The 25,612-nt window shown below is 45.0% G+C and overlaps 2 protein-coding genes across 5 annotated transcripts; both read left to right on the top strand.

Moving 5' to 3' along the window:
* Positions 1-2,399: 2,399 nt before the first annotated feature.
* mtmr9 (myotubularin related protein 9) lies at positions 2,400-17,312 on the top strand. Of its 2 annotated transcripts, none has more exons than XM_056581334.1 (11): positions 2,400-2,480; positions 3,093-3,277; positions 3,689-3,797; positions 4,059-4,184; positions 4,428-4,601; positions 5,580-5,797; positions 6,704-6,865; positions 7,548-7,689; positions 9,975-10,195; positions 11,697-11,848; positions 15,941-17,312. In XM_056581334.1, the coding sequence occupies exons 1-11, from the start codon at positions 2,415-2,417 to the stop codon at positions 16,102-16,104; spliced, it is 1,719 nt and encodes a 572-aa protein (XP_056437309.1). In that variant the 5' UTR covers positions 2,400-2,414; the 3' UTR covers positions 16,105-17,312. The 2 variants fall into 2 exon arrangements, with proteins under 2 accessions (XP_056437309.1, XP_056437310.1); XM_056581335.1 differs by having other exon boundaries at positions 2,416-2,499; positions 15,941-17,311.
* Positions 17,313-18,228: 916 nt separating this feature from the next.
* tdh (L-threonine dehydrogenase) lies at positions 18,229-25,361 on the top strand. 3 transcript variants are annotated; one of them, XM_056581371.1, is made up of 9 exons: positions 18,229-18,405; positions 19,749-19,948; positions 20,263-20,305; positions 21,033-21,103; positions 21,968-22,117; positions 22,923-23,095; positions 23,212-23,302; positions 23,549-23,821; positions 24,193-25,361. In XM_056581371.1, the coding sequence occupies exons 2-9, from the start codon at positions 19,762-19,764 to the stop codon at positions 24,330-24,332; spliced, it is 1,128 nt and encodes a 375-aa protein (XP_056437346.1). In that variant the 5' UTR covers positions 18,229-18,405; positions 19,749-19,761; the 3' UTR covers positions 24,333-25,361. The 3 variants fall into 3 exon arrangements, with proteins under 3 accessions (XP_056437346.1, XP_056437344.1, XP_056437345.1); XM_056581369.1 differs by having other exon boundaries at positions 19,746-19,948; XM_056581370.1 differs by lacking the exon at positions 18,229-18,405 and adding an exon at positions 18,426-19,293 and having other exon boundaries at positions 19,746-19,948.
* Positions 25,362-25,612: the final 251 nt, after the last annotated feature.

Here is a 25,612-nt window from a genome sequence, read left to right as displayed (position 1 = left end):
TTGAGATTTTACACAATAGTGGCAACAGTTTCAAATTAAATCATTATATTAAATGCATTATATATAAAGTGACGGGGGGGGCAGGCTCTCCCCCTCTTCGGATAATAAACTCCTGTATCAGTGTAATTAAGCATCTACCTCAGTTACGCAGCGTAAGTTTAAACAACAAACATTTGCACAGCGATGACAAAATGTAATCCATTTAATCTCCAAGTATTTGCTTTGAAAGCTATTTTCTCTTATTTTTTTCTACTTCGCAAACCATCTTTATTTATTTTTTAGGCCAACTGCAAGGGAAAAGTCCCAGCCAAGCATCTTTTGCTCAGAAGCACTGCAGTTATTTGGTTTGTAAAGCGAGGCCACGCTTCACATTCAATGGAGCCCTGGTGTGTCTCTGTGTAGCCCTGTGTGTGATGTGGGCTAGCAGGGCCCAGAGCTCGCCATCCATCCTGGTTCCCAGACAGCCTGCAACTGAGGCAGATACTGGCCTGATCTGTAATACATCACACGCTTACACACACACACGATCACACACACACACACACACACACACACACACACACACACACACACACACACACACACACACACACACACACACACACACACACACACACACACACACACACACACACACACTTACACACACACACACACACACACACACACACACACACACACACACACACACACACACTCACACCAACACCCGCTCATGCAGACACACACATGCACGCATGCTCGAGCACACACATGCACATGCAAACACACACACACACACAAGCTAGCGCACCCACACCCACACAAACACCCACACACACAGACACACACGTACACACAAGTAAATCAAGAACCCACACGCACGCACGTGCACACAAACACACACATTCACGTCAGGCAGTGTTGCCACACTCTCACACCCAATCAAGCTACACACACGCACACCTACACACACCTGCAAAACACATACAAACCTGCCAACAAACACACACACAGACATAAATACACGAGGCAAGCCAAAAAGTTGAACTCTTATAGAAAACACTTCTTATACTCTTGTGTTTTTGTATGTGTGGGCCCATGCATGTTTGTGTGTGTGTGTGTGTGTGTGTGTGTGTGTGTGTGTGTGTGTGTGTGTGTGTGTGTGTGTGTGTGTGTGTGTGTGTGTGTGTGTGTGTGTGTGTGTGTGCGTGTGTGTGTGTGTGTGTGTGTGTGTGTGTGTATCTGTGTATGGGTGTATGTGTGTGCATCTTTGTGCGTGTGTGTGTGTGAGTCTCACGTCCAATTCAATCTGAATACCATTCATATTGTATTCCTTCTCATGTGTTTCATTCTTCCTTGTCCGCCTGGCATTCCTTCCATGGCCAGTTTCTCCATGCATCGTCAGTTATATATCACGGTGTGCTGACTCATCGCGGCATAAACTTTCTCAACTGTTTCTTCAGCAGATTTAGCAGATGATTCCTGAAGTTTCATGACAATAACTTTGCTCTTCAGTTCCAACATCGGTTCTTCTAACCATTTTGTATATTTTGATTTCTAAATAATATTTTCAATGATAGATGCTCCTTGTCGTCCTAAGTAATCCATCCTAGTGGCTACACTACTTCCATGCTTTACCCGGCCAATTCCAGATCTGCATTGATCATCTCTGACCCCACGATCTATCTTAATACATGTTGAATGATTATTCCTAATGTCATTTACACACTGGTCAGTAACCCGGACCAATGAGTCTTTATTAGATTAGACTCAGGTGGACCATCACATAGCAGCAAATATCTATTGATTATAACGCAAAGGGGATACCTCCCCCTCCAAATCAGCAGCACGCAGGGTCCAATAGATGCAACAGTCATAATATTTGACCAAATATACCTATTAAGAATATGTTTTTCAAATTATGTTTTCGTAGGTGCAAGAGTAAATAATATGAGTAGATGCAAGATTATGTTTTTGACACATGATATGTAGTTTGTATCAATTGTACCATTTTTTCCCAGTGAATCAAGGCCCTTCCAAATATGTTCCCCAAAAGAAATACTGGGCGAAGAAATAAAAGCTTCTCAATAAATGTTACGTTGTCGCCACCTAGTGTTTCGTTTTCAACACTGATTTTTCAAAACAAATGAAACCTTTGACGAATATATGAAATAGATTTAATAGAACTTTCTTCTTCCAGAAATTGTCTTCGTTTATAGAGGTTTCAATTGACAACCATATGCATCTATTTGTTATAGTTTACAGCTTTAATGTATTTAGTATTTAGACCTCGATTGGAGTCATAACATCTGGTTAGTTTATTAGTACAATTAAAAACTGGTCTGTTTGTTTGTAATTACATTTCCAGATTAGGGGATTGCATAATTGTTCATAGTAGACGCTAGAATAAAAGATGAACATGCACCAGAACGATGTTTAGTGAATGTGTTGTTCCAGTCGGAATATTTTTGTCGGCGCACCAGGGTCTTGTTCTTCAGGTAACGGAGAGGCAGTCTGGTAAATAAAGACCATTTTCTCTAATTTTCTTCTTATAATGATTATGACATTAAGGCGTTTGCACACGTTCATATATTTCAAGAAACCTGTATGGTTATTTTAAAATAAAAATCTGAAATTACTTGGATATTTAGGCCTACCCTTCCCCTGTCGGCTAGGCTATATGAGCTAATCAACCCAACGTTGCTGGTTACTTCGATGTCACCAAAATAAAGAAAACTGACAAGTCGACTTGGATTAGTAAAATGGTCCGTAGCACTGTGCTAGATGTTTCAGACTAGATATAATAACGATGTTATGTTGACAATCAACCAACTAGAGCCCCAACATAATCAAAACCAGGAAAGGTTCCGCCCAAACTGACTCTTGTTATAACATCCGTGTTTTCTACCAGCTTCAGTCAAAGAGGAAGACGTGTGATGAATATCTAGGAGAAACAGGAACACACTAATAAAAACAATGATATGCATTATTAAAAGCCTGCAGTTTGTGTTTCCTGTCTCTATTCAGTACATGCTCAAAATAAATGAGTCATTAACCAAAAATTACTAAATTTTCACCAGTCCTTTTTCGGAACATGTAATTTATTTAAGGTCATGGAGTTTGCTGAGCTGATAAAGACCCCCCGGGTGGATGGGGTGGTCCTCCATCGTCCCTTCATGCCCACCGTAGAGGGGACCCTGTGCCTCACCGGACACCACCTCATCCTCTCCTCCAGGCAGGACAATACAGAAGAGCTGTGGCTGCTTCACTCCAACATCGACTCCATAGAGAAGAGGTGACATGCTGTTAACCAGCCGACCTTTTCTAATACAGTTCTGGTTTGATGCATATGATAGTTTTTACTATTGATACAGGAGAGCTAGAAATCTACCCTAAAAAACTGGCCCCCGATGCTACCAATATAATCATAATTATCCTATGTATGCATATCACATATTCATATCACATATATCCTATGCATATCACATATTCATTCATCAGATTTTATCATATTCTTTCTTTAGTTCCCTACTATTTTGACACTGCTGCATGTTTGAGTCAGCACGTTTACTATATAAGTAATAGATGTAATTATTTATTTAATTAATCTAATTAATTTGCTGATACTAAATACATACTCCTAACATTGGCAGTGGATTCAGAATAGACTTCTTGAATCAGTGTTGGTTTGTTGTCCCTCCATCAGGTTTCTTGGGTCTCTAGGAACTATCATTGTCAAATGTAAAGACCTGAGGATGATCCAACTAGACATTCCCGGCATGGAGGAGTGTCTGAACATCGGCAGCTCCATTGAGGTTAATAGCTTGTGCTTCGATGGTTTACAACATACACACCATTGATTCCACTTCATGCATCCAGATGTTGCTCTGCGCCACCGGTGGATTAATAGGGCCACTGCAATCATCATATATATTTTTTTTTAAATCAAATGTGATTAATAACACTGCCCCTCAATAATAATTGCAAGGAAAATATTGCTGTTATATGTTATGTATCAATTTGATGATTAAGAAAAGTCAAGCACATCATAATCTCTGACCTTTTTTTCGAATCAGGCTCTCTCCACACTTGACTCCGTCTCCCTGATGTACCCCTATTTTTACCGGCCAATGTTCGAGGTGATTGAGGATGGCTGGAACTCATTCCTCCCAGAAGATGCCTTCAAAGACCTAGAGGCCATGGTAAGGGGTTATTAGACCTGGAAGAGAGTCGTTACACGCCCCTCTGCTTGTTAGGACTAGCTCTTTTTCAATTGCCTTCTTTAAAGCCTGAGTGAATGCGTTGCTGTTAATGAAAATTCATGCTTCATGGTTCAATTAATAAGGCTGTAGGGTTTGGGCCTTTTATCCAAGGACTCCTGCCGGTAGGTTGTGCAAAACCAGCCACTTGCCCCCCCCCCCTCAATTCAAACTCTGCTTTTCTAGACTGACGAGTGGCGCCTGAGCGAGGTGAACCGGGACTTCAGGGTGTGCACCACGTATCCCCCGCTGGTGGCTGTGCCCAGGGATGTAGACGACGACACTCTTAGGAAAGCGGCCGGGTTTCGCCACGGCGGTCGCTTCCCAGTGCTTAGTTACTACCACAAGAAGAACGGAATGGTGGGCTCCATGTGCAATGCTACGGTTCACATAGGTCACCGGGCCGTTTGACTGTCAAGAACATACACATTGAGTAGCCTATGCAGCGTTATGAATAACTATACACACTTTTATTTTCAATCTTAATTTTTAAAGGTATTATATTAATGTATTCCTAGAATAACGTGTATTATTCATGCCACGAAAATATTAGCTCACATTACATCCATGACAGCATGCATTGGGCTTTCATGGTTGGGCTATTCTTGCGACTTCAGTGACATGATGTTGAGGTTATGCAACTTAAAAATGTCTTCAATTAGAGACCACACAGACTTTACTATTAATATTTTGTCATTTAGTATGTGCTTTTATCTCTAGCAGCTTAGAGTGAACACAGATACAGGTCATTAAGGAACAAGTATGGGTTAGGTGCATTTGGCTAAAGGATGTGTGGCAGATGGCATCGTGATATAGATGTTGACCTAGTGATACAATTTGGTGTCTGGGGGGGGGGGGGGGGGGGGGGGTAGAGAGTCTAGTTGTTAGTGTGTTTGTCTCCCAGCCTCATATTTTTCATGTATTTCAAGACACAAGATAACGTACACTGTTTTTGTGTGAGAGCCAGTACCTGACAAAAACACACATACTTTACTTTATTACAATTTATTCATTTAGTATGTGCTTCTATCTCTAGTAGCTTATAGTGAACACAGAAACAGGTCATTAAATGTGACATATTATACCTACAGGTATGAGTGTGGTTCGCCGTTACAAGCCTTTTTGAAAATCTAGGTTGACTTGTGATGTCAGAAGAGGCAGATTTTCAAAGCGGCTTGTAACGGCTAATCCCCCTCACACCTGGTGTATAATATTTTCACCTTTTAAGGAACTAGTAGGGGTCAGGGGCCTTTGGCTCCAGGATGCCTGAAGGCAGGCCGTGGACATCGGGGATCAAACCCAATATATTTGACCACCCCCCCCACCCCCTCTCCCCAGGTGATGATGCGGTCGGGGCAGCCTCTGACCGGCACCAACGGGCGGCGCTGCAAGGAGGACGAGAGGCTGATCAACGCCACGCTGCGGCCGGGCAAGCGCGGCTACGTCATCGACACGCGCACCATCAGCGTGGCCCAGCAGGCCAAGGCGCGCGGGGGGGGCTTCGAGACGGAGGCCAACTACCCCCAGTGGAGGAGGATCCACAAGGCCATCGAAAGGTGGGTGCTCACCAGGGACAGCGACACTTTTCATTTATTTTTTTAACAGTTCTGTACACAAAGTTCTCCCTGTGTGACCACCAGATCAGCTGTCAAAATCAACCTTATTGAGACAAGGAACTATCCCCCTGAATTTGCCCCGGGAGTAGTCTAGGATGAATACATTTCGCCTGGAGACCCATGTATCATGCCCAGGCCCCCGACCTGTTGATCTGAGGGGGGTCTGTCGTCGGGCAGTGAGACAAGGGAAGGGCCATTTGGGGATGGAGACAGAAATGTGGCGGGGAGGAGGATGAGGACAAGATGAAGGTGAATACACATCCGTTTGTTTGATCAACTCCTCAAGTGTGGAGGGATGAGAGACCGGTGTCTGGCAGGGAGCGGGATTAATAACGGAATGAAGGTACACGTAAATCAACTAAAAGTGAGGTTCAGAGACGGGGATCTGACTTTGGGCTGCCAGACCAAAAAAGGCCCATTTGATGCTCGTACCAACCCTCAGTTCCTCGGTTTATCAATTGCTTTAAGAACAAAAGAGGGTTAGAAACAGACATCTGGCAGGAGGATGAAGGTGAAAACACATACGTTGTTTGATCAACTCCTTAAGAGCCGTGGGGGATAGAGACCAGATTGTTTGCAGGGAGGAGGATTATCAACTGGATGAAGGTGAAACATATTTAACAACTAAAACCTGGGGGTCAGAGGAAGGGATCCTGCTGGCAGTGGCTTAAGGGCAGGGAAATGGTGTTGTCAACTAACAGTGGGGGTCAGAGACAGGCCTCTGGCAGGGAGAAGGGAAACAGCATGGGGTGAAACCCAAACAGTTTTAACACTAAATACAATCCTCAACAATCTTCAGACTAGAATAAAGCACCCTCTTATCATGTCCTTGGTGCGTCCTTGCAGGTCCAACGTGCTCCAGGACAGCCTGGTCAAGCTGGTGGAGGCCTGCAACGACCAGTCCCACAGCATGGACCGCTGGCTCAGCAAGCTGGAGGCGTCCAACTGGCAGACCCACGTCAAGGAGATCCTGACCACCGCCTGCCTGGCCGCGCAGTGCATCGACCGGTCAGTGCAGCTTCCGTGGGGGGGCCGTGGTGGTCATGGTGGGAAAGTCCCAGCCCAGTGGTTCACTCTTATTTCTCTCTCTCTCATTTTTCGCTCGTCTGTCGGTCCCTCTCTATCTGTCTGTCTCTCTCAATGTCTGTCACTCTCTATCTGTCAGTCTGTCTCTCTCAATGTCTGTCACTCTCTATCTGTCAGTCTGTCTCTCTCAATGTCTGTCACTCTCTATCTGTCTGTCTGTCTGTCTCTCTCAATGTCTGTCACTCTCTATCTGTCTGTCTGTCTGTCTCTCTCAATGTCTGTCACTCTCTATCTGTCTGTCTGTCTGTCTCTCTCAATGTCTGTCACTCTCTATCTGTCTGTCTGTCTGTCTCTCTCAATGTATTTCACTCTAACTGCCTGTCTCTCTCACTCTCACTGTCTCTCTCTCCCGGCCCCTCTCTATCTCCTCACGACACTCTGTCTTGCTTTGGATAAAAGAATCCATCTGATGAAATCGATTTTAAATAGATGTTGTCCTTATGAATGCTGTCTTTAGAATCACCACTGATGACCATTTCATGAATTAGGGTATCTTGGGTGCCGGTGAAGGCCTCCTGGTGAGCCAACCAGGGGGGAGAGAGCGATAAGTGGCCCATTGAGAGAAGATGGCGGGCTGACGCTGTGTTTCTCCTCCTGGTCTCAGGGAGGGTGCGTCGGTGCTGGTCCATGGGACGGAGGGGACGGACTCCACCCTGCAGGTCACCTCCCTGGCCCAGATCATCCTGGACCCGGCCTGCAGAACCATACAAGGCTTCCAGGGGTTGGTGGAGAGGGAGTGGCTCCAGGTTAGTGCCCCTCAAGCCCCTTTGAAAGTAGACACCTTTTCCCTTTTTCCTTCAAAAAATGAATCCCAGTAAAGTCGGACCATTGACTTTATTCGTCAGTTTGGGAGAACGCAAAGTCCAGACCAATGATGTCAATGGTCCAAATTGATTTTCGACCTTGTTTCTTCTGCGGAAACTGAGTAGATGGTTGGTTATGTTTATATGCAAAAAATCACGTGAGTTGAAAAGCTGAGGGCGACTTTACCCCTTTAAGTTTTTCATAAAACCAAACAATCTTGGGTGAAATCCAACACGCCGTGAGGCATACGATCATGTGATGGTGTTGTCTTACCGTGCTGCTCGGGGTGTTGTTGAACTGGGGTGATTGGGGTGACTAGGGGGGAGGGGATGGACAACAAGCCATTCGTGACCATAAATGGACAAAGGAAGGTGGGGCATGACGTACCACATCATGGCTGGCTAAAGGGATCCGGTAGCAGAGGGCAATGCATGTTATGTTACTTCCCTGCCGCTCGGCGTCTATGAATAGTGTCTGGGGACGAGAGGGAGATCATGTGACGGCAAATATCACAAGAACTCAACGGGGTCTGACCCCGTGGCCGATGGATGAGTGCTGCTTCCACACACCGTCTCAATGTGCCCCTTCTGATTCTGACAGCCATCTCCGTGGATCACGTGTTTTCTTCTTTCTGTTGAGGAAAGTCTTTCACAGTATACGACGGGAAGCAAAGAACAAAAAGCTAACAAATATGAGCTCATGGGAGGATCAGTCAACCAAGGCAAATTTGCCTTTTTTTAAAGTCAAATAAACACGAAACATGAATACGATGATCGGGTTTTAACGCTCTCAGCGATTGGTGAGGTATTCCCACGGTGCCTGTGACAGAGCATGGGCCTTCTCCAACTGCACCAAATAGGATGGAGGTCATGGGCAACTAAGTCAACATTTGAACAGAATAAATGTTGTTCTATTTCTATAAGCAAACACATATTCAGGTGTGTTGAGGGGGTATAACCGTTCCCTTCATGTATGTCATGGTCATGACCACCATTGCTGAAACGGCTGCAGCATCAGGAACCACACACAGCATCACCTGATGCAAAGGTCATTCCTCAAGTCATACGTTGTGTTGCATTGCTTGTGGTAGACATGATAAGATCAACACACACAAGATGTCCCCTATTGAAACCGGGACGTAGAATACAAAATCGCACTAATCATTTAGCTAATGTGTACCTCTCTTGTTTTCTCTCTCCTTTATCACACCCCCTTTCTCTATTTCACCTCTCTCTCCTCTCTACCTACATCTCTCACCTCTCTGGCTTTCCCTTCTTCTCTTTCCTCGCCGTTCCATTCCCCACTCGACCTCCCTCATCTCTTTCTCTCCCACTGCCCCCCTCCTTGCTGCCTCACCCTCACTCCACCACCCCACCGCCACCACCTCAACTCTACCACCCCCCCCACCACTACCACTCCAACAACCATTACCACCTCACCACCCCCCCCACTACAACCACCACCACCACCTCACCACCACCACCACTTCCTCCACCATAACCACATAACACCACCATTACCACCTCAACCCCACCGCCACCGCCTCAATAACACCACTCCCACTCCCATCATCTCACCACCACTCCAACAAACATCACCGCCTCAACACCACCACCATCACCACCTCACCACCACCACCACCACTCCAACAAACATCACCGCCTCAACACCACCATCACCACCTCACCACCACCACCACCACTCCAACAAACATCACCGCCTCAACACCACCATCACCACCTCACCACCACCACCACCACTCCAACAAACATCACCGCCTCAACACCACCATCACCACCTCACCACCACCACCACCACTCCAACAAACATCACCGCCTCAACACCACCATCACCACCTCACCACCACCACCACCACTCCAACAAACATCACCGCCTCAACACCACCATCACCACCTCACCACCACCACCACCACTCCAACAAACATCACCGCCTCAACACCACCATCACCTCCTCACCACCATCACCACCTCACCACCACCACCACCTCACCACCACCACCACCACCTCACCACCACCACCACCTCACCACCACCACGCCCCCAAACGCCATCCCCACCACCACTCCAACTTCCACCAACACCAACAACACCACTTCCACCACCATTACCACCACATCTACCACTCCCACAACTACCACCACCATAACCACCACTCCCACCACCATCACCTCAACGCCACCACCACCACCGCCACCACCACCCCTAGGCGGGCCACCCCTTCGCCCAGCGCTGCTCCATGTCGGCCTACTCCAACAGCAAGCCGCGCCACGAGGCGCCGGGGTTCCTGCTGTTCCTGGACTGCGTGTGGCAGGTCCTGCGGCAGTTCCCCTGCTCCTTCCAGTTCACCGAGCAGCTGCTGGTGCTGCTCTTCGAGCACGCCTACGCCTCCCAGTTCGGCACCTTCCTGGGCAACAGTGCGGCCGAGAGGTGAGCCGTGTGTGTGTGTGTGTGTGTGTGTGTGTGTGTGTGTGTGTGTGTGTGTGTGTGTGTGTGTGTGTGTGTGTGTGTGTGTGTGTGTGTGTGTGTGTGTGTGTGTGTGTGTGTGTGTGTGTGTGGAGTAAGCACTGTCTATGTTTCTTCTTTATGTGTTTAAGACATCTTATATTTTAACCATTAGGTGGGATGTTGATTAGCCGTTACGCATAGATTTACATGAACCCTTTAGTGACATCACAGTGTCCATCCAGATGTAAAAGCTTATGTGTGTGTTCTTTACAACGTGGTGCCTCTCGGACAGCAGAGATTGACAAAGTGATAGAGATGTTGACCTAGTGATTCAATTTGGTGTCGGGAAATCCTTGTGGTCGTTAGTGTGTTTGTCCACCAGCCTCATAGTTTTCTAGTATTTCAATACAGGAGAAGGTCAACACTGTGTAAACACAGTGTTGACTTTCTCTGTACTGGCCCTTGAGATAAGATTACAACAAACTTTTTGTAATCTTATCTCAAGGGCCAGTACCTGATAAGTTAGCCACTTTCCTTTTGAAAGTAAAGACAAAGTTTTCACCAGAACTAGGGATAGGTCAGAATAATTGATTATTCGTTCCCAAGGGTCAAAGTCGATTTTAAAAATTGGACCGTTAACATTTTTTCCCAATCAAATAAACAAGAATTAACAGACAGAACTATTGTTGGACAGGTATCCAAGGGCATTATCCCGCTTATACCATGGTCACTTGCCATAGAAAATCTATAGGGGGATTATTTGTTCATCAACACGGCGGATGCGCGCGAAAATAAAATTTGTTCTACCAGTTGCCATGGTCATCTCCGTGTGGTTAATTTGCTTACTGTTACATTAAACTGTAATCAGAAAACGCGGTCATATGCTATAGACCCTATAGTATCTGTGGTATAAAGGCTGGGCTGAATTTTTGAATTATAAATATGTGCACTTTATGTTGAAAGCATAGACCGTCGCGATTCCCATTGAAACGAATGGCGCGGTGATTAATCTTCAAAAAGAGAGCTGGTAAATTGTGAAAAATGAATTAAACTGTAATCGGACAGCACAGTTATATGCTGTAGACCCTAGAGTATCTGTGGTATAAAGGCTGGGACGAATTTCGAATTATAAATATGTACACTTTATGTTGAAAGTATAGACTTTCGCGATTCAGCCTTTATACCACAGATACTATAGGGTGTATAACATATAACAGCGTATTCGGATTACAGTTTAATGCATTTTTCACAATTTACCAGCTCTCGTTTTGATGGCTGTACAGACAATTTGACTCGAACTACATAGCAGGTAGTGTTTTTTTTGCGTTTAAGATACTGTGATTTCTTGCCGACGATCCATGGCTGCCTTTGTGAAGGTCGGCACTCATTGAATAATCGATTATTCGTTCATACCACCCACCGATTATTCGACCATGTAAAATGTGAGTTATTCACATCCCTAATAAAAACTTGTGTTCTTCAGGGTCAGGCTTTCTCTGCCTGAGAAGACGGTGTCTCTCTGGTCGTGGGTGAACCGGCCCCAGGAGATCGACCACCTGAGCAACCCGCTGTACGAGCCCAACAGCCTGGTGATCTGGCCCTCGGTGGCCCCCCAGAGCCTGCTGCTGTGGGAAGGTAGGAGCCCAGCCGCCCCGTAGTAACCTTATCATCACAGTTCTGGTACATTAAATCAAAGCACTCAACTGGAACACGAGGGGAATTCAAAGCACTCAACTGGAACACTAGGAGAACCAAGACACTTTAGTGGAACGGTATGTGAAACCAAAACATAAGTCTGTTTAGTCGAACATGACGTGAATTCAAACAATTCAACTGGAACACGACGTGAAATCAAAGGGCTCAACTGGAACACTAGGTGAAACCAAAAAACTTCAGTGGAACATTAGGTGAAAACAAAACAGCTTAGTGTAACAGTAGGTGAAATCAAAGCCCTCAACTGGAACAATCGGAGAAGTGAAAGCCCAAAACTGTCCGTAGGCGAAACCCAATAGCTGTCCTGGAACACTGAGGGTGAATGCATTCGATTGTCTCTGGATCTTTTGTCAAGGTGTGCGTCCTGTGCTAAGCAACCCCAAGGCTATTGCACAAACTTGAGTTGAAGGTGTGCAGTACTTCAAAGTTTATGGTATTTAATTTCTGGTCATTTTGGAAGACACTTGTATGTATCCAATTCAGACACCGGTTGTGTTTACGAGAAGCCATGGTGGTGCACACTGTCAACAGAGTATTAGTGGTACAAGAACTGCAGAACTGATAATCGCTACTGTCATATCTGGGACGCTGCCACCCGCAGGGCAGTTAAAACCAGTTTTTAAAACCTGCCCTCAGTGTCCTTTCTCACAATGACAGAGTCAATGGCAGATGACGGGCAGCAAATGATAAACATAAAATATCAAGCAAGTCCTGTTGGAAATAAGCGGCAAAAAGTCTGTAAAATGGCTCGATAGTAAAAGTTTTTCAATTCATGTTTTAACGTGTTCAATTTATTGCCCTCATGGACTGAGTCACGCCCTAGTCTACCAGAAGGGGGCAGCCTCCACTATAGTACTGTTAATAGAGTTACAGTAACATCATTTATCAAGGACACAAAAAAATAAAAAATAATAATAATTGCATAATCCTTTGAACCAACAGCGCGCCTCTTCACACTTAGTAGTTGACAGCGATTGGCTTCCACCAACCCCCACACCGCCACCACCACCATGCGGGTGTATCTGCATTGCTCACGTAACACCCCGAAGCTGTCATGCCTTGACAGCTTTGACACATTTCTGGCATGTTCCCTCCATGCGCCTGGCCTGCATCTGGACCTGCATGGCTACGTCGTATTAGAGGGAGTCACTCACTCACTCACTCACTCACTCACTCACTCACTCACTCTCACACACGCAGTGTTCCAGGAGGTCTTGTATCTCAATGGAATCTTCCTATCTCAACTCACTACTTCTACTAGTAACTCCAGCAGCCTGTATTGTGTGGTGAGTGACAGGTGGGTGGCAATTACTAATTAGTTTTTGTAAAGGTGCCCGTTTAGGCCACACCAGATTGGATGTCATTTTGGTTAAGCAAAGACAGAGAGACAGAGAGACAGAGAGACAGAGAGACAGAGAGACAGACAGACAGACAGACAGACAGACAGACAGACACACAGACAGACAGACAGGACAGACAGACAGACAGACAGACACACAGACACACAGACAGACAGACAGACACACAGACACACAGACACACAGACACACAGACAGACAGACAGACAGACAGACAGACAGACAGACAGACAGACAGACAGACAGACAGACAGACAGACATATTGACCAATCTGGTGTACCAAAGCAGTGTTTGAGGGAACTGTTGGTGGAATTGTTTTATTTATTTTTTGGACAAATGTACATGATAATATAATTCTAAATATATTTCTTACAATTTTTGCTCAGCAAAGAAGTAGTATTATGGTTTATTATTTAACAAATAGTGTCGCTCTTTGCAGGCCATCGTGTTTTTCATTCTCATTTTTTTCATTGTTTGATAGATAAATGTTAGGGTACATAAAGCAGCATCGCTGAATTAGTCTTTCTACTGTTTCCGGACATGGGCTTCTAGCAGTAAGGATTTTGTATTAATGGTACGCCGGCCCTCTTTGCGCAGTCACTGTATGTGTATGTATTAATTTACATTGACGGTGCCACTCCGTGAAAGATCTTGAGGACAATTAAGCGGTCCACCTAAAGTCAGAGGTTGTTAACCCATCTAAAGAACATCACAGTCCGTCCAAAAAGTAATGATTTGTGTCAACGCAGAACAAATATGACTTAAGCTGTGTAGTGGATTGTGTCACATTTATTCCCGTATATGGGTGTACAGTTATTTGAAGGACCCAGGGTGATATTCATATGCACCAATATATATATATGGAGCTCATGCAGCATGATATGTAGTTATTTGAGAATGTGATGGGTTGCATTTATCTGGTCAAGGTCCTCCCGGGCAATTGGAGTCTGATCACGAGGCATTCGTACCCGTGGAAGAATTCCTTGGGGAAAACCGATGACGTCGTGTGCAGCTTGCGCACAAAATAGTTGTGAGCAGAGACGTCACTGGAATCTTTGGACTTGCAACAGGGAGCACCACCGCTGAGATAGATGGTGAATATAAAACAATGGAAACGAATAAGGTCTGGTTTGAATTCAGGCTTAACAAACCACAGCTGCCGACGGATATATATTCAGTGATTTTTGTCATTTAAGCTAGCTAGGTTGTCGTACAGTATTTGGTTCGGAGAAAACCACGGAAAACGCACGGTCGAAGTGACCGGGTTTGACTTTGAAAACGGGCTGCGGAAGCAGGCAATTCTTTTCCCCTGACGTGTCCCTCTGACGGGGCAGAAAGTTCTGCTGAATCTTGCGTCAGTCAGACACACAAAGGCTGTGCGTAGAAACAGAGCACGGATGGATTAGGGGTTAGTGGGTTCATGTGTGCGTGTGTGTGGGGAGGCCCTCTCATTAAGCTTGGCTGGACACAGGCCACACCCACATTCCATATGGCACGGAACACATGAGGCTCCTTTTGACAGAAGAAAGAAAAAAAACACAACCACCACACATCTCATTTGCCCGGTCAGCACTGGTTGTGAATATGTTTGGGTGTGTCTGTAAAGACAACCAAGAACGGGTCACTTGAATGTTGAAAAGCGAAACTTCAGTAATGGTTGGATGTATCCCAATGCTTTTCTTTCTTTTCCTTTAACAAAGTGAGGCGGATCTCTTCACTGAACTCCTAATGTAATGATAGTTACATCACATCATGTCCAAGATCTGAGAAAAAAAAACATGTATTTGTATACATAGTACAGTTTAACCAAAATACATTAATTCACTTCGCCTCTTTCGCGGGTGTCTGTGTTCAAATGCTGTGCTATCTTTAGCCCTCCATTGGCTCAGATTGTGGCCAGGTACTATATTTGTGAGCCTGGGCAACACCCGAGAACTCTAGTCTCGCCTAACTAGAGCTGACTCACTTTGACAAAGCCTTTGAGGTATGCAATATGGGCTTCTGAAGTTCATTTCTGATGAGACATACAGTCTGATTATCTGATTACTTTTCAGGGTACGCGTGTTCTAACCTTAACATCAGATTCAACCGTGAGAACTTAACGGCGATCCGTATTGCCTAAAATCCTTAATGTATTCTTGCAGCTTACTAATTAGGCATTATCCAAAGCGACTAATTGCGTTGGTTACATATCTTTGATGAGAAGAAATTAACGTGCATGTCTGATGAGAAACGCTTTGTAGTCTGTTTGAATTTTTGTTTCGATTCAGTCGCATTTATTCGCACATTGAATATTGACTGCAGAAAATGCAAGGCAGCCATTCATGCACACATTCATACACTGACGATGGCTTCAACCCTGCAAGGCCTCAGCCCTGCCCAGCACATCCGGAGCAATTAGCTGTGAACTCAACGACACCTTGACACTTGGCTAGGAGGAACCGAACCAGCCACCTTTCGGTTGCCAGCCAACGCGCTCGTCCCCAGCGGTTTCGCCCTGATGATGAAAGGATCAGAATGCAATTAAAAACATAAGGGCAGAAGAGGCCTCGAAGCCTCCTTCCCCTCTAGAGATGAACAAAGAGAATCTCCCAGCCCAATGCCAACTTCTAAAACCCGATTTTATTTTTTTCTCTTCCCGCTGTGTCATCGCAGGGGTGTTCCTCCGCTGGAACCGCTCGCCCCGCTGCCAGGAGGAGGCCCACGAGGAGATGGTGCACATCATAGAGTACAACAAGGAGCTGCAGAACAAGGTGAACAGCCTCCGCAGACAGCTGGCCCAGCTGGAGACCCAGGAGCCCCCGTTGCAGACCCCCTGAGGGGGAGACCGTGATTGAGGCCACGGGCCTTATATTATAAGGGGGAGGGCAATTATTTTTCCTATTTCCGTGTATACCAATTAAGGGAAATGCCATTGTAATGCGTAAATATTTGTGTTATGCCTTATGGAAAGCCTTATGTAATTGTTTACGAGGTCGTATGACAACGTGATAAGAATTTACGTTTTCTGTTGACATACTTTTCCCATGTGGAATATGTGCACTGGAATTTTGTGTTGAAGCTTAATTTTCCTTTCCATAAACACAACTGAGTTGTTATTAATAACAGATTTGTTTAGCTTACACTTTTTTTTTTATGCTACAGCAAAATCACCGTGGGTGTAAAGCATGAGCGAATCATTCCAAATATGCTTGTTTATTCTGCTTGATTTACCAAATCAGACTGAATGCGTACATGCACAGACAGACACGCTTAGAAAACGCATACATCCTCTGCCAGATTGCCAATTTTTTAAGTCTGCCAGGAGTATGAAAAAGCCATCACACTAAAAATAGCATACAGTCCTAAGTAAATAAAAAGCTGCTTTGTTCTAGCTTGTAGCGTTTAGACAGTCTAGCAGCGCTGTGGGAGAATATAGCTGATACTGGTCTTATGTATTTCAGGGGACTGAAAAACCTTTAACAATTGCACATTTTATGCTATTATTGGGGTACATTGTGGGGGTAGGGGGAGATGAAAGATATCTTCTTTTTCTTATTATTTCAATCATGAAACTCTGACTTCGTCAGAAATCTCTAATGTTAATATATATATCCTCATAAAAGACTGCTTTATGCAAGGTCAAAGAATTGTCCTTTAAATGGCTATGTTTACTCAATGAAATCATTTTGCATTATTAAAACAATCTATTTCAAACATGACCTGTTCAGGTGTTGAATCCTTTGAAAAGCATTCCACCTTCTAGCTAAGCACAGCTTGTAAACATTACAAGTAGAGCGAGGCTTTTTCTGACCTCAATTGTAACATCTTAAATCCACCGGTAGTTCGAATAGAATTCTGGGAAGTAATTTATTTAGGAGAAGTAACAGTGAACCAGCAAACATTATCTGATGCAGCCATTAAGGTCAGAAAGCCGGATATTGGTTCTGCTTGCATAACGCCCATGGAGACGGTTACGAAACACATTTTTGGCACTGCCGATAGGTCCTGCTGGCATCTCACAGACCTTGGTGACCTTGGTGACCTTGGGTGTCTTGAAAGGCGCCTCTAAATTAAATGTATTATTATTATTATTATTATTATTATTATTATCTCTGCTCTTTGACGGACATAGGAGCTGTAGGTCGTCCAGACCTCCAGTTTCCAGGAAAGCAGAGCATGTGATAGAAATAAAAAAAAATCAAGCCCGATAAATTATAGTTTTGTTTGTTGTCTTTGAGACTGAACCACCCCCCCCCCCCCCCCCCCTCCACAGGGCTGTGGGGGTAACCTAACATATGTCTTTGTTTAATGTGTCCTTATCAGCATTTGTACCCAATTTCCTCCTACCCAGATTCCCTTGCGTTCTTGTTTTCACCTTTTGGTGTGACGGGGAGTGTGGGGTGTGTGCTCCTCTCCACCACTCACATCACTCGGCTCTGACGTATCTGAGCCCACCCCCCTCCTGCCTACTCGCTTCCACCGGGAGATAAGGTAACTCAACAAACCTCAAAGTCAAAGGAAGGGTCGACCAATGTAAACAATAAATGTTTTTTTTCAAATATAGGTTATTACCCATGTCAAATGGAGTCTGTTGACATCGTACTTTAACTATATTAATTAAAGAACATGGATATAAAATGTATTGAAAATTATTGACAAAAAAATGATTATTTTCCATAGGGCTCCGCACTACCCAAAAATAGTTGTGGTAATGTATTTTATTTGTGTTTTTTTTTTCCATTGTTTTAAAACCATCCCAATAAATGTACCCCAAATAACTGCTGACATCCACCTTGACACTAGGGCTTCACTTTCAACACACAAATCAGTTACCACAAGCAATAAATAAGTAGCTGGCGGGTTGTGGGAGTGGCCACGGAGGGGAGCCGCACCTCCGAAGTTCCTCCAATCAGAGCGCACGGCGGGTTTCCTTGGGACCAGATGGCCGGCGATATATAACTTGAAGACTGCTGATGCAATTTCACAGAAGGATACCACGTGTAAAACGGCGAGCACTTTAGTATAGCCTGTCAAGGACCCCCGAGAAATACCACTGATCTCATCATCGCACACGAAAAAAAGTAGGCCAAACTGGGCGACTGCGTATTTAATTCGTGACACTGAAATTCGATTTATTGGTGAGTACAAAATTAAACTATAATCATAAGGGCTTACTATTTCATAGTTAAGTCAGTTTTTATGATTATTTAAATGTATTATGGAATAACGAGGAAATATAAATTTCTTGCACAAGGGTTTAAATTGTAGAGGTTGAGAGGAGTCCCGGTGACGTGCCGGGGTGATTTGTTGGCCGACTGCCCCGACAGGATTCGGGTTATTCTCAGTCAGTGCTATGTGGCATGGAAAGTCAATGGGCTTTCATGGGGTCGTCTAACGTGGTCATGATGATGTATAGCCCAACCGTTTGGGCATGATAATGTTGAAGGAAAGCTATAGCAGACCATTCAAATATATGGACAATTCTGATGTAGATAACCCACAAACAATGCATATTTTGGAACCCCAAAACATAAATTAAATGTCTCGAAATGAGTTGAATAACGTGTCTGCTTAATGCAAACATACACAGCGATACGACGCATTGCAAAACAGACTACCAGCTCTACATGAGACACGACATTTAGATGCGGCTCTCTGAATAGATTTTGCAGTAGATCGTTGGTTAGAGATGCCGATTTGGTAGAGATTTTAAAAACCTTCCATATAATATGTCTGTATGTAGTAGGCCTACCCGTATCTGCGCCCGCTTGCCCCCCACTGTGATCCCTGAACGTGGCTTTGTTAAGGAGCCAGAGCCGCAGGGGATGCGTATGCTAGGTTGGCCTATGCTAGGTAGGCCTGCAGTAGTAGATCAGATCTCTAGTGGATCAGATCTCTAGTGGCTCACGGTTTCCCCCCGTCGTCCTCTCCGCCCTCTGCTCATGATTGGTTCACGATGAAAGCAGGGCAGTATAAATTCTCAAAACTTACTTTACGCGTTCCTTTCGGAAGCACCTCCGCTGTTGGTAAGTACAGATAGATAATATACATCTACTTTTTTCGCATGTTACGCATAGTCAGCGGACGCATAGATATTCATATTTGCATTGTATCCCGATCAGCTACGAGTAAAAATGCTCTCCGTAATGCCGCCATCAAATTCATCGTCTTAAGACTTATCTGAAACCGGTTTTGTGTTTACGCTATGTTACCTTGGATGGCGCCCTCATCAATGTGCAGAATGTCTCCGCTTGGAGTCGGTGCTGCAATACAAACCACCCACCAGATGGCAATATTAATACTCAAAAGTGGTCTTGGCGACCAAATGTGTTAAATTTGCGCATCCTATTTTTTGCGCAATAAATGTGTAGTAGGTCCACTCATAAATCATTGCAATATAACCTCATAAAATGCAGTTGTGACCTCTTGATATTCAACACCGAATGGCTCCTAAATCTCTGCACCTCTTTGTCTGCAGCAGAGCCAACGTCAACATGCCTGTCCTCAGAACTCTGAGCAAGGTCGCCAAGCAGGCACTGCTGGCTTCCCCAGGCTGTGGCTGCCTGCCCCTGACCGTGGCCGTGCGCAACATAAGCTTCTCCCCGCGGCAGGTTACATCCGACGCCAGCTTCCACTCTGTGTCCTTCTCGGAAACCGACCACCCCAAAGTCCTCATCACGGGTAAGGTGGCGTCAGCAGCTAATCTCATGCTCTTGGAAATGGGTTTATGGGAGTTCAACCTAAGGTCAACCGTGCTGCGTTACCGAATTACCGTAAGACGGTGGCAAGGCGCAGGTTGTAGGCGGCTAGTGCCCCGACCTACACCTCCATCGGGTGTAGTGTATCCCACTCGATGTGTGCGTTTACTGGGTCACCATGGCAACTGGTGATGCTGGCACTTTGCTTCAGCTGCTTTAATGTCTGCAACGTCCTACAATGTCCCCTGATCTATTCCCTATTCTCTAACTCGTCCTCTCTCTGCCGCCCTTCTGCAGGAGGACTGGGACAGCTTGGTGTGGGGCTGGCCAAGGTGTTGAGGTAAGAATTCTCCACAGTCTAGTAGCTCTGGCCCGAATTATTCGAATACTCGTTCGGAAAATTAGTATTCAAAGCTTAAATCAGTATTCTGAGCTTCGTTGTTGTTTTTTCCACGTACGTGACGTTACCAGAGCAAGGGAGCCAAACAGAGCGTGAGCGTCTTGGGAATACCCGGTCAATATATGGATATAATATGGACACATAAGACAAACAATAGTCGGTATTTGTTATGGAATTAGTGTACACATTCCCTGAAAAGATGCACTTTCAGGATGAATTGAAAAGCTCCCGAAGGGCTGACATGGCAAGCGAACAGCTGATTTGGAACGGAGCACAGCTGTTCGCTTCCGGGGAAAAACTAAGAACTTCAACCCTAGGCCTATTAATTAACGTTCAAAAGCTATTAAATCTTAACAAAATATGCAGATACTGTCAAAATCGGTTCCAGGAGCTATATAGGGATCATTAATGTTGTTTTTGATGGTGTTTTTTTTCTGGAACGAGTATTCGAATATCGCTCGGAAAAAACCAACGAGTATTCGAAGCCTGAAAAATGGCATTCGGGCCAGCACTACGTCTAGACTGAACTACCTTCATGATTTACTATTTGAGGTTTAGTCTAGTCACTTGCGAAATGCACCAACTATTTAAACAGGCTTTTGCAACAGCAGATTAAATCTGTGACACAATTGCTGGCTCTGACAAATGTTTATTTCTCGGCTTACAGGAAGAAGTTTGGAAACAACAACGTCATTCTGTCAGATATTAGGAAACCCCCTAGCCACGTCTTCCACAGTGGTGATGAGTAATTCAGCCTTTTTACCTCTCTGTCTGGTTTTTACCATCTGGAAGGGGATGTGTGGGTGTGACAACAGCTTCAACATTTCCAGGCATTAGGGCAGTCATCCACCCATCCCCAGGTTAAGGAATGTACCAATGCAATTTCAACAACGTCCCCAAACAGTCAATGCAGGCAAACGCAGCACTCTTACTAGGGTTGTCGCGGTGTACGGTATTACCGATGTTGAGGCCAACACAGATTACCGGTACTCGGTGTTGCACACCGCTAAGAGTTTTTAGTTTTTTTTTTTTTTTCTGTTATAAAAAACAAATTCAGCAAAAAAATGAATAACATAATTATAATTAAGAAAATTAAAATGTGAGAATAGGCCACAGTTCGCTCTGTGCGGGGAATTGGCGCTCCTTACAAGACCGATAACCATAGCAACGACGGTAAACCAACTCCGCGATGCCCAATCACTACGTGAGCTCCCCGCGCTAGTGCCATCCGGAGCCACACAGAGCTTTTGGCCTTGATATTATGAGGCATAAAATTATATTTACCTATTATATATAGAACGTTATCAGACGCGAGAATTGGCGCGCTGTCAACGACCTGTGCGAGAGGAGAGTTGACGGAGAAGATGGCGGTTTGACCTTAGTGTCAAAGTTAATACAGTTATAAGGTGTGAAAAAGCGTATTACTCGGTGTGAGCATGTCCACACCGCGGCAACCCTAACTGTTACCTTTTAATGGAAGTTGTTTGGTCGTTCCCAGAGGAGCAAAGGGACCAGGGGGGTCAGTGGGGATAAACGACAAGAAATGTTGTTACCCGTGATGATGATGAAGTCAGTAGGATAATGTTCCCTTCTCCCCGTCAGGCCCGTTCATCTACTCGGACATCTTGGACTACAAGAATCTCCGCGAGATCGTGGTGAACAACCGCATCACCTGGCTGGTTCACTACAGCGCCCTGCTCAGTGCCGTCGGGGAGGCCAACGTGCCCCTGGCCCGGGCCGTCAACATCACTGGTGAATACACTGGACACTATTCACTTTCAACAGATGGAGCGCTTCTCATGCTAAACGTAGTGAAAGTGAAACGACACGGCGAGAAAGAAACGATCTGGCTGGTATAGGACCAGCGTCAGGGAGATACATTTGAACCAAAGATAATACAAGGTGTTTTAAGAAAAGAAATAACATGACAAGAACCACAAATTGTTACGGTCACGTGCAAAGCAAATTCTTAAAGACACTTCAGAGGAGCAATACGATACTAGGCTGCCAAGAGATGGACTGACCAGGATAAGAAACCGTCTGGTGATTAATGGGTGCGAGTCAGGGTTTAAGTAAAGCAGGATGATGATGATGATGATGTGATGAACCAGAGGTGTGTAGACTCAGCATTAGGAGTGGAAGAGGAACTGGATGGCTGGCCTCCACAAACACACTAACATAGACAGGGACTTACAAGGGGAGGACGTGGGATAGGTGACAGTGGAGGGTGTGGCACAAATTGGTTTAAAATGGGAAAACGCCCAAATCAGGTTAAGCTACTTTAGGGTGCTTAATTTGTATCTGAAGGTAGATTTTTTTGTAGTGATAAAGAAAGGGATTGAGCATCTATCACAATGGCAAACTCAAAATAATACATGGACGTCCAGATAAAGTGAGCATACATAATCAAATAAAGGGTAACAATACAAACTGCTTTGCAAGGGGAAACGACACAAACCAGTTAAAAATGAATGCACATGAGTTGTGTTTGGCAAGGAAAACCACACGTGTGTTTATCTAATTTGTTCCTTTTTTCTTTGGTCTGCTTCTATGTTAGGTCTTCACAACATTCTGGACATTGCGGCGGAACACGGCCTGCGTCTCTTTGTCCCCAGCACCATCGGTGCCTTCGGGCCCACCTCACCCCGCAACCCAACGCCAGACCTGTGCATCCAGCGGCCTCGCACCATCTACGGTGTCTCCAAGGTCCACGCAGAGCTCATGGGCGAGGTGAGATGCTTCAGTCCTCTTTGAGGGCAAGCGATCCCATGGCATTATCATTCGATTTTGCCCCACAACTTGACTTGTACCATCGGTGGTAATCGTTTTTTTTTTTTTTTTTGCAGTACTACCACCATCGCTATGGCCTGGACTTCCGCTGTCTCCGCTACCCAGGAATCATCTCTGCTGACTCCCAGCCCGGCGGTGGAACGACAGGTGAGCAGAGGGTGGAGGGGACAGAATATCGTGTGAATTGATCGAACCCGTATTCCTGTAGCACTTGGGCAATTTCAAAACTGGCTAGTGTAAATGTATTTAATGAGCAGTGGGAGAGGTATTTGAGACCTCCTTATGAGGCACCAAGATAGTACAACACCCCTTTTTAGGAGTGAGAAACCAATGAATGCCGCTTCTATCTTTGTAATTGAGTAACGCCTCATCGTCGTGCCCCTCTTTCGCCAGACTACGCCGTCCAGATCTTCCACGACGCCATCAAGACAGGAAAGTTTGAGTGCAACCTGAGACCGGATACGAGGCTTCCCATGATGTACATCGACGACTGCCTCCGCGCCACCGTGGAGATCATGGAGTCCCCTGTAGACACGCTGTCCATGAGGACGTACAACATCATCAACGCCATGAGCTTCACCCCAGAGGAACTGGCCCAGGAGGTCATGAAGCAGCTCCCTGACCTGGAGGTCTCCTACGACGTCGACCAAGTGCGGCAAGCCATCGGTAAATACAAATCCTCCACCTTTATGGGATTGTTTATTGAAAAAAACTATTGGTTCGTCGCTGCGGGAAACTAATGTTATTGACCATTCCTTTAAACCTGATTGTATATTTTACACAATTACCTCATTGACTCTTTTATCCAAAGCAAGATGCAGTTAGTACATTTGTCATAAGAGAGTAAAACAATGCATCGATGTCGGTACAATATGTACATAGAACCAAGTGCAAAGCCCCAACAATTGCTAGGTTAACCCATTACCCTTACACTATAACAACTAAGTACTACAACAATGTATCCTCACTATTGAGCGTCAACCATGCTTGATCTGAGCTGCGCCGATGCCAAACGCCGCTCCTGTGTTCCTCCACAGCGGACAGCTGGCCGATGAACTTTGACGACGACAACGCGCGGAGGGACTGGGGCTGGAAGCACGACTACGACCTTCCCGAGCTCGTCCAGACCATGTTCAACTACATTGGCTCGGAAACGCGCCTCGCCCAAGTCAACTGAGTTCTGTGTGTCGCTGCGTGCAACGTTTAGTACTTGTGCTAGAGACTGATCTCAAAGAAGAGCGCGGAGAAGGCCCGGCCTGTACATACTCTTTATTCTCTTCTCCGTGTGCTTTGGGATGTGGCTCTGCGTGTCTCCGACGAGGCGCCTGCTCTGTCTGGAATCAGAAGGTTCTGCCACAGAGCGGGTTAGTCGACTGACGGCGCCAAACGCCTCCTATTTTAATGCTCTACTCAGGTTCTTCGCCAGCCTAGTTTTGCATATAGCCCCTCATATAGGTGGAATCTCAGGTTCAGGTTGTCAAGAGGCGGGTATAAAGCAGGGCTATTTTAACAATACAAAATGAACATTGATGAGATTTGACTGCATTGGCACGAAAATTTCAGAAAAGTTTATTTAAGGAATGATGATAAATGGGGTAGGGGAAGGAGGGACAAGTGGATTTATTACACACATGTTGCTATGCATAACGCTTTGGATAATCTCTTTCTCTTTGGCCGCGAATATGGAGGACGAATTATCTATTGAATTGATCTTCTAAAAACATGGAATATTGGGGTAATCTGGGCGGAAGTAATTAAAATGAGGATCTATTGAGCCTCTTCAGAAAGATAAATAATCTGGAACTTAGACATCATGTCTGTCTATTAAGTGCAACCGGGAGCATCGGGAATCTTTTTTACTAGGCCACTTGCTTGTGCATACATTATTTATTGTCGGTGCCTCTAGTAGATGATGGGAGTAAAGTTGCATACTTGTTACAGTTCATTGTTAGACCTGGACCATGAACCTCTTTTTATCTTATTTAATTTTTTTTCCCTAATGATTCCATAAGCCAACAACATGAAATATTGTTTGTTTTGTTTTCCAGATGTCTTGTTTCCCAAAAAATTGACAATATGGCATTGTCATTCGCTTGAAATTCTGTCCAAATGAATGCATCGCTTTCCATGTGAAAGTCTTGTTCTGTTATTTCACAAAGACTGATCATAAAAAACAAACATTTTACAAATACTGCTGTGTCATGCTTTTTTCCTAATCTATTTTGTTTAATAATGATTGTTATCCAGGTGCCTGGCTCAAAACTCTTAGGTTCAATAGACAAACGTGTCAAAAGCAGTTTTGTGAGAAAACTGCACAATAAGCCGAGGGGAGTGCATGTCTCAACGATGAAAATGCGGTATGGAATGTATCATTCCATACCGCACCGTAAATACCACTTTGCGATTGCAGAAGTGTGTTTTCTTCCCTGCGTGAAGGGACACCACCAACTCGAGAGA

Source organism: Gadus chalcogrammus, chromosome 21 (genome assembly GCF_026213295.1).
Source record: "Gadus chalcogrammus isolate NIFS_2021 chromosome 21, NIFS_Gcha_1.0, whole genome shotgun sequence".
Taxonomy (NCBI): domain Eukaryota; kingdom Metazoa; phylum Chordata; class Actinopteri; order Gadiformes; family Gadidae; genus Gadus; species Gadus chalcogrammus.
Note: the sequence above shows the minus strand (reverse complement) of the source record. Positions and strands in the feature narration are given on the sequence as shown.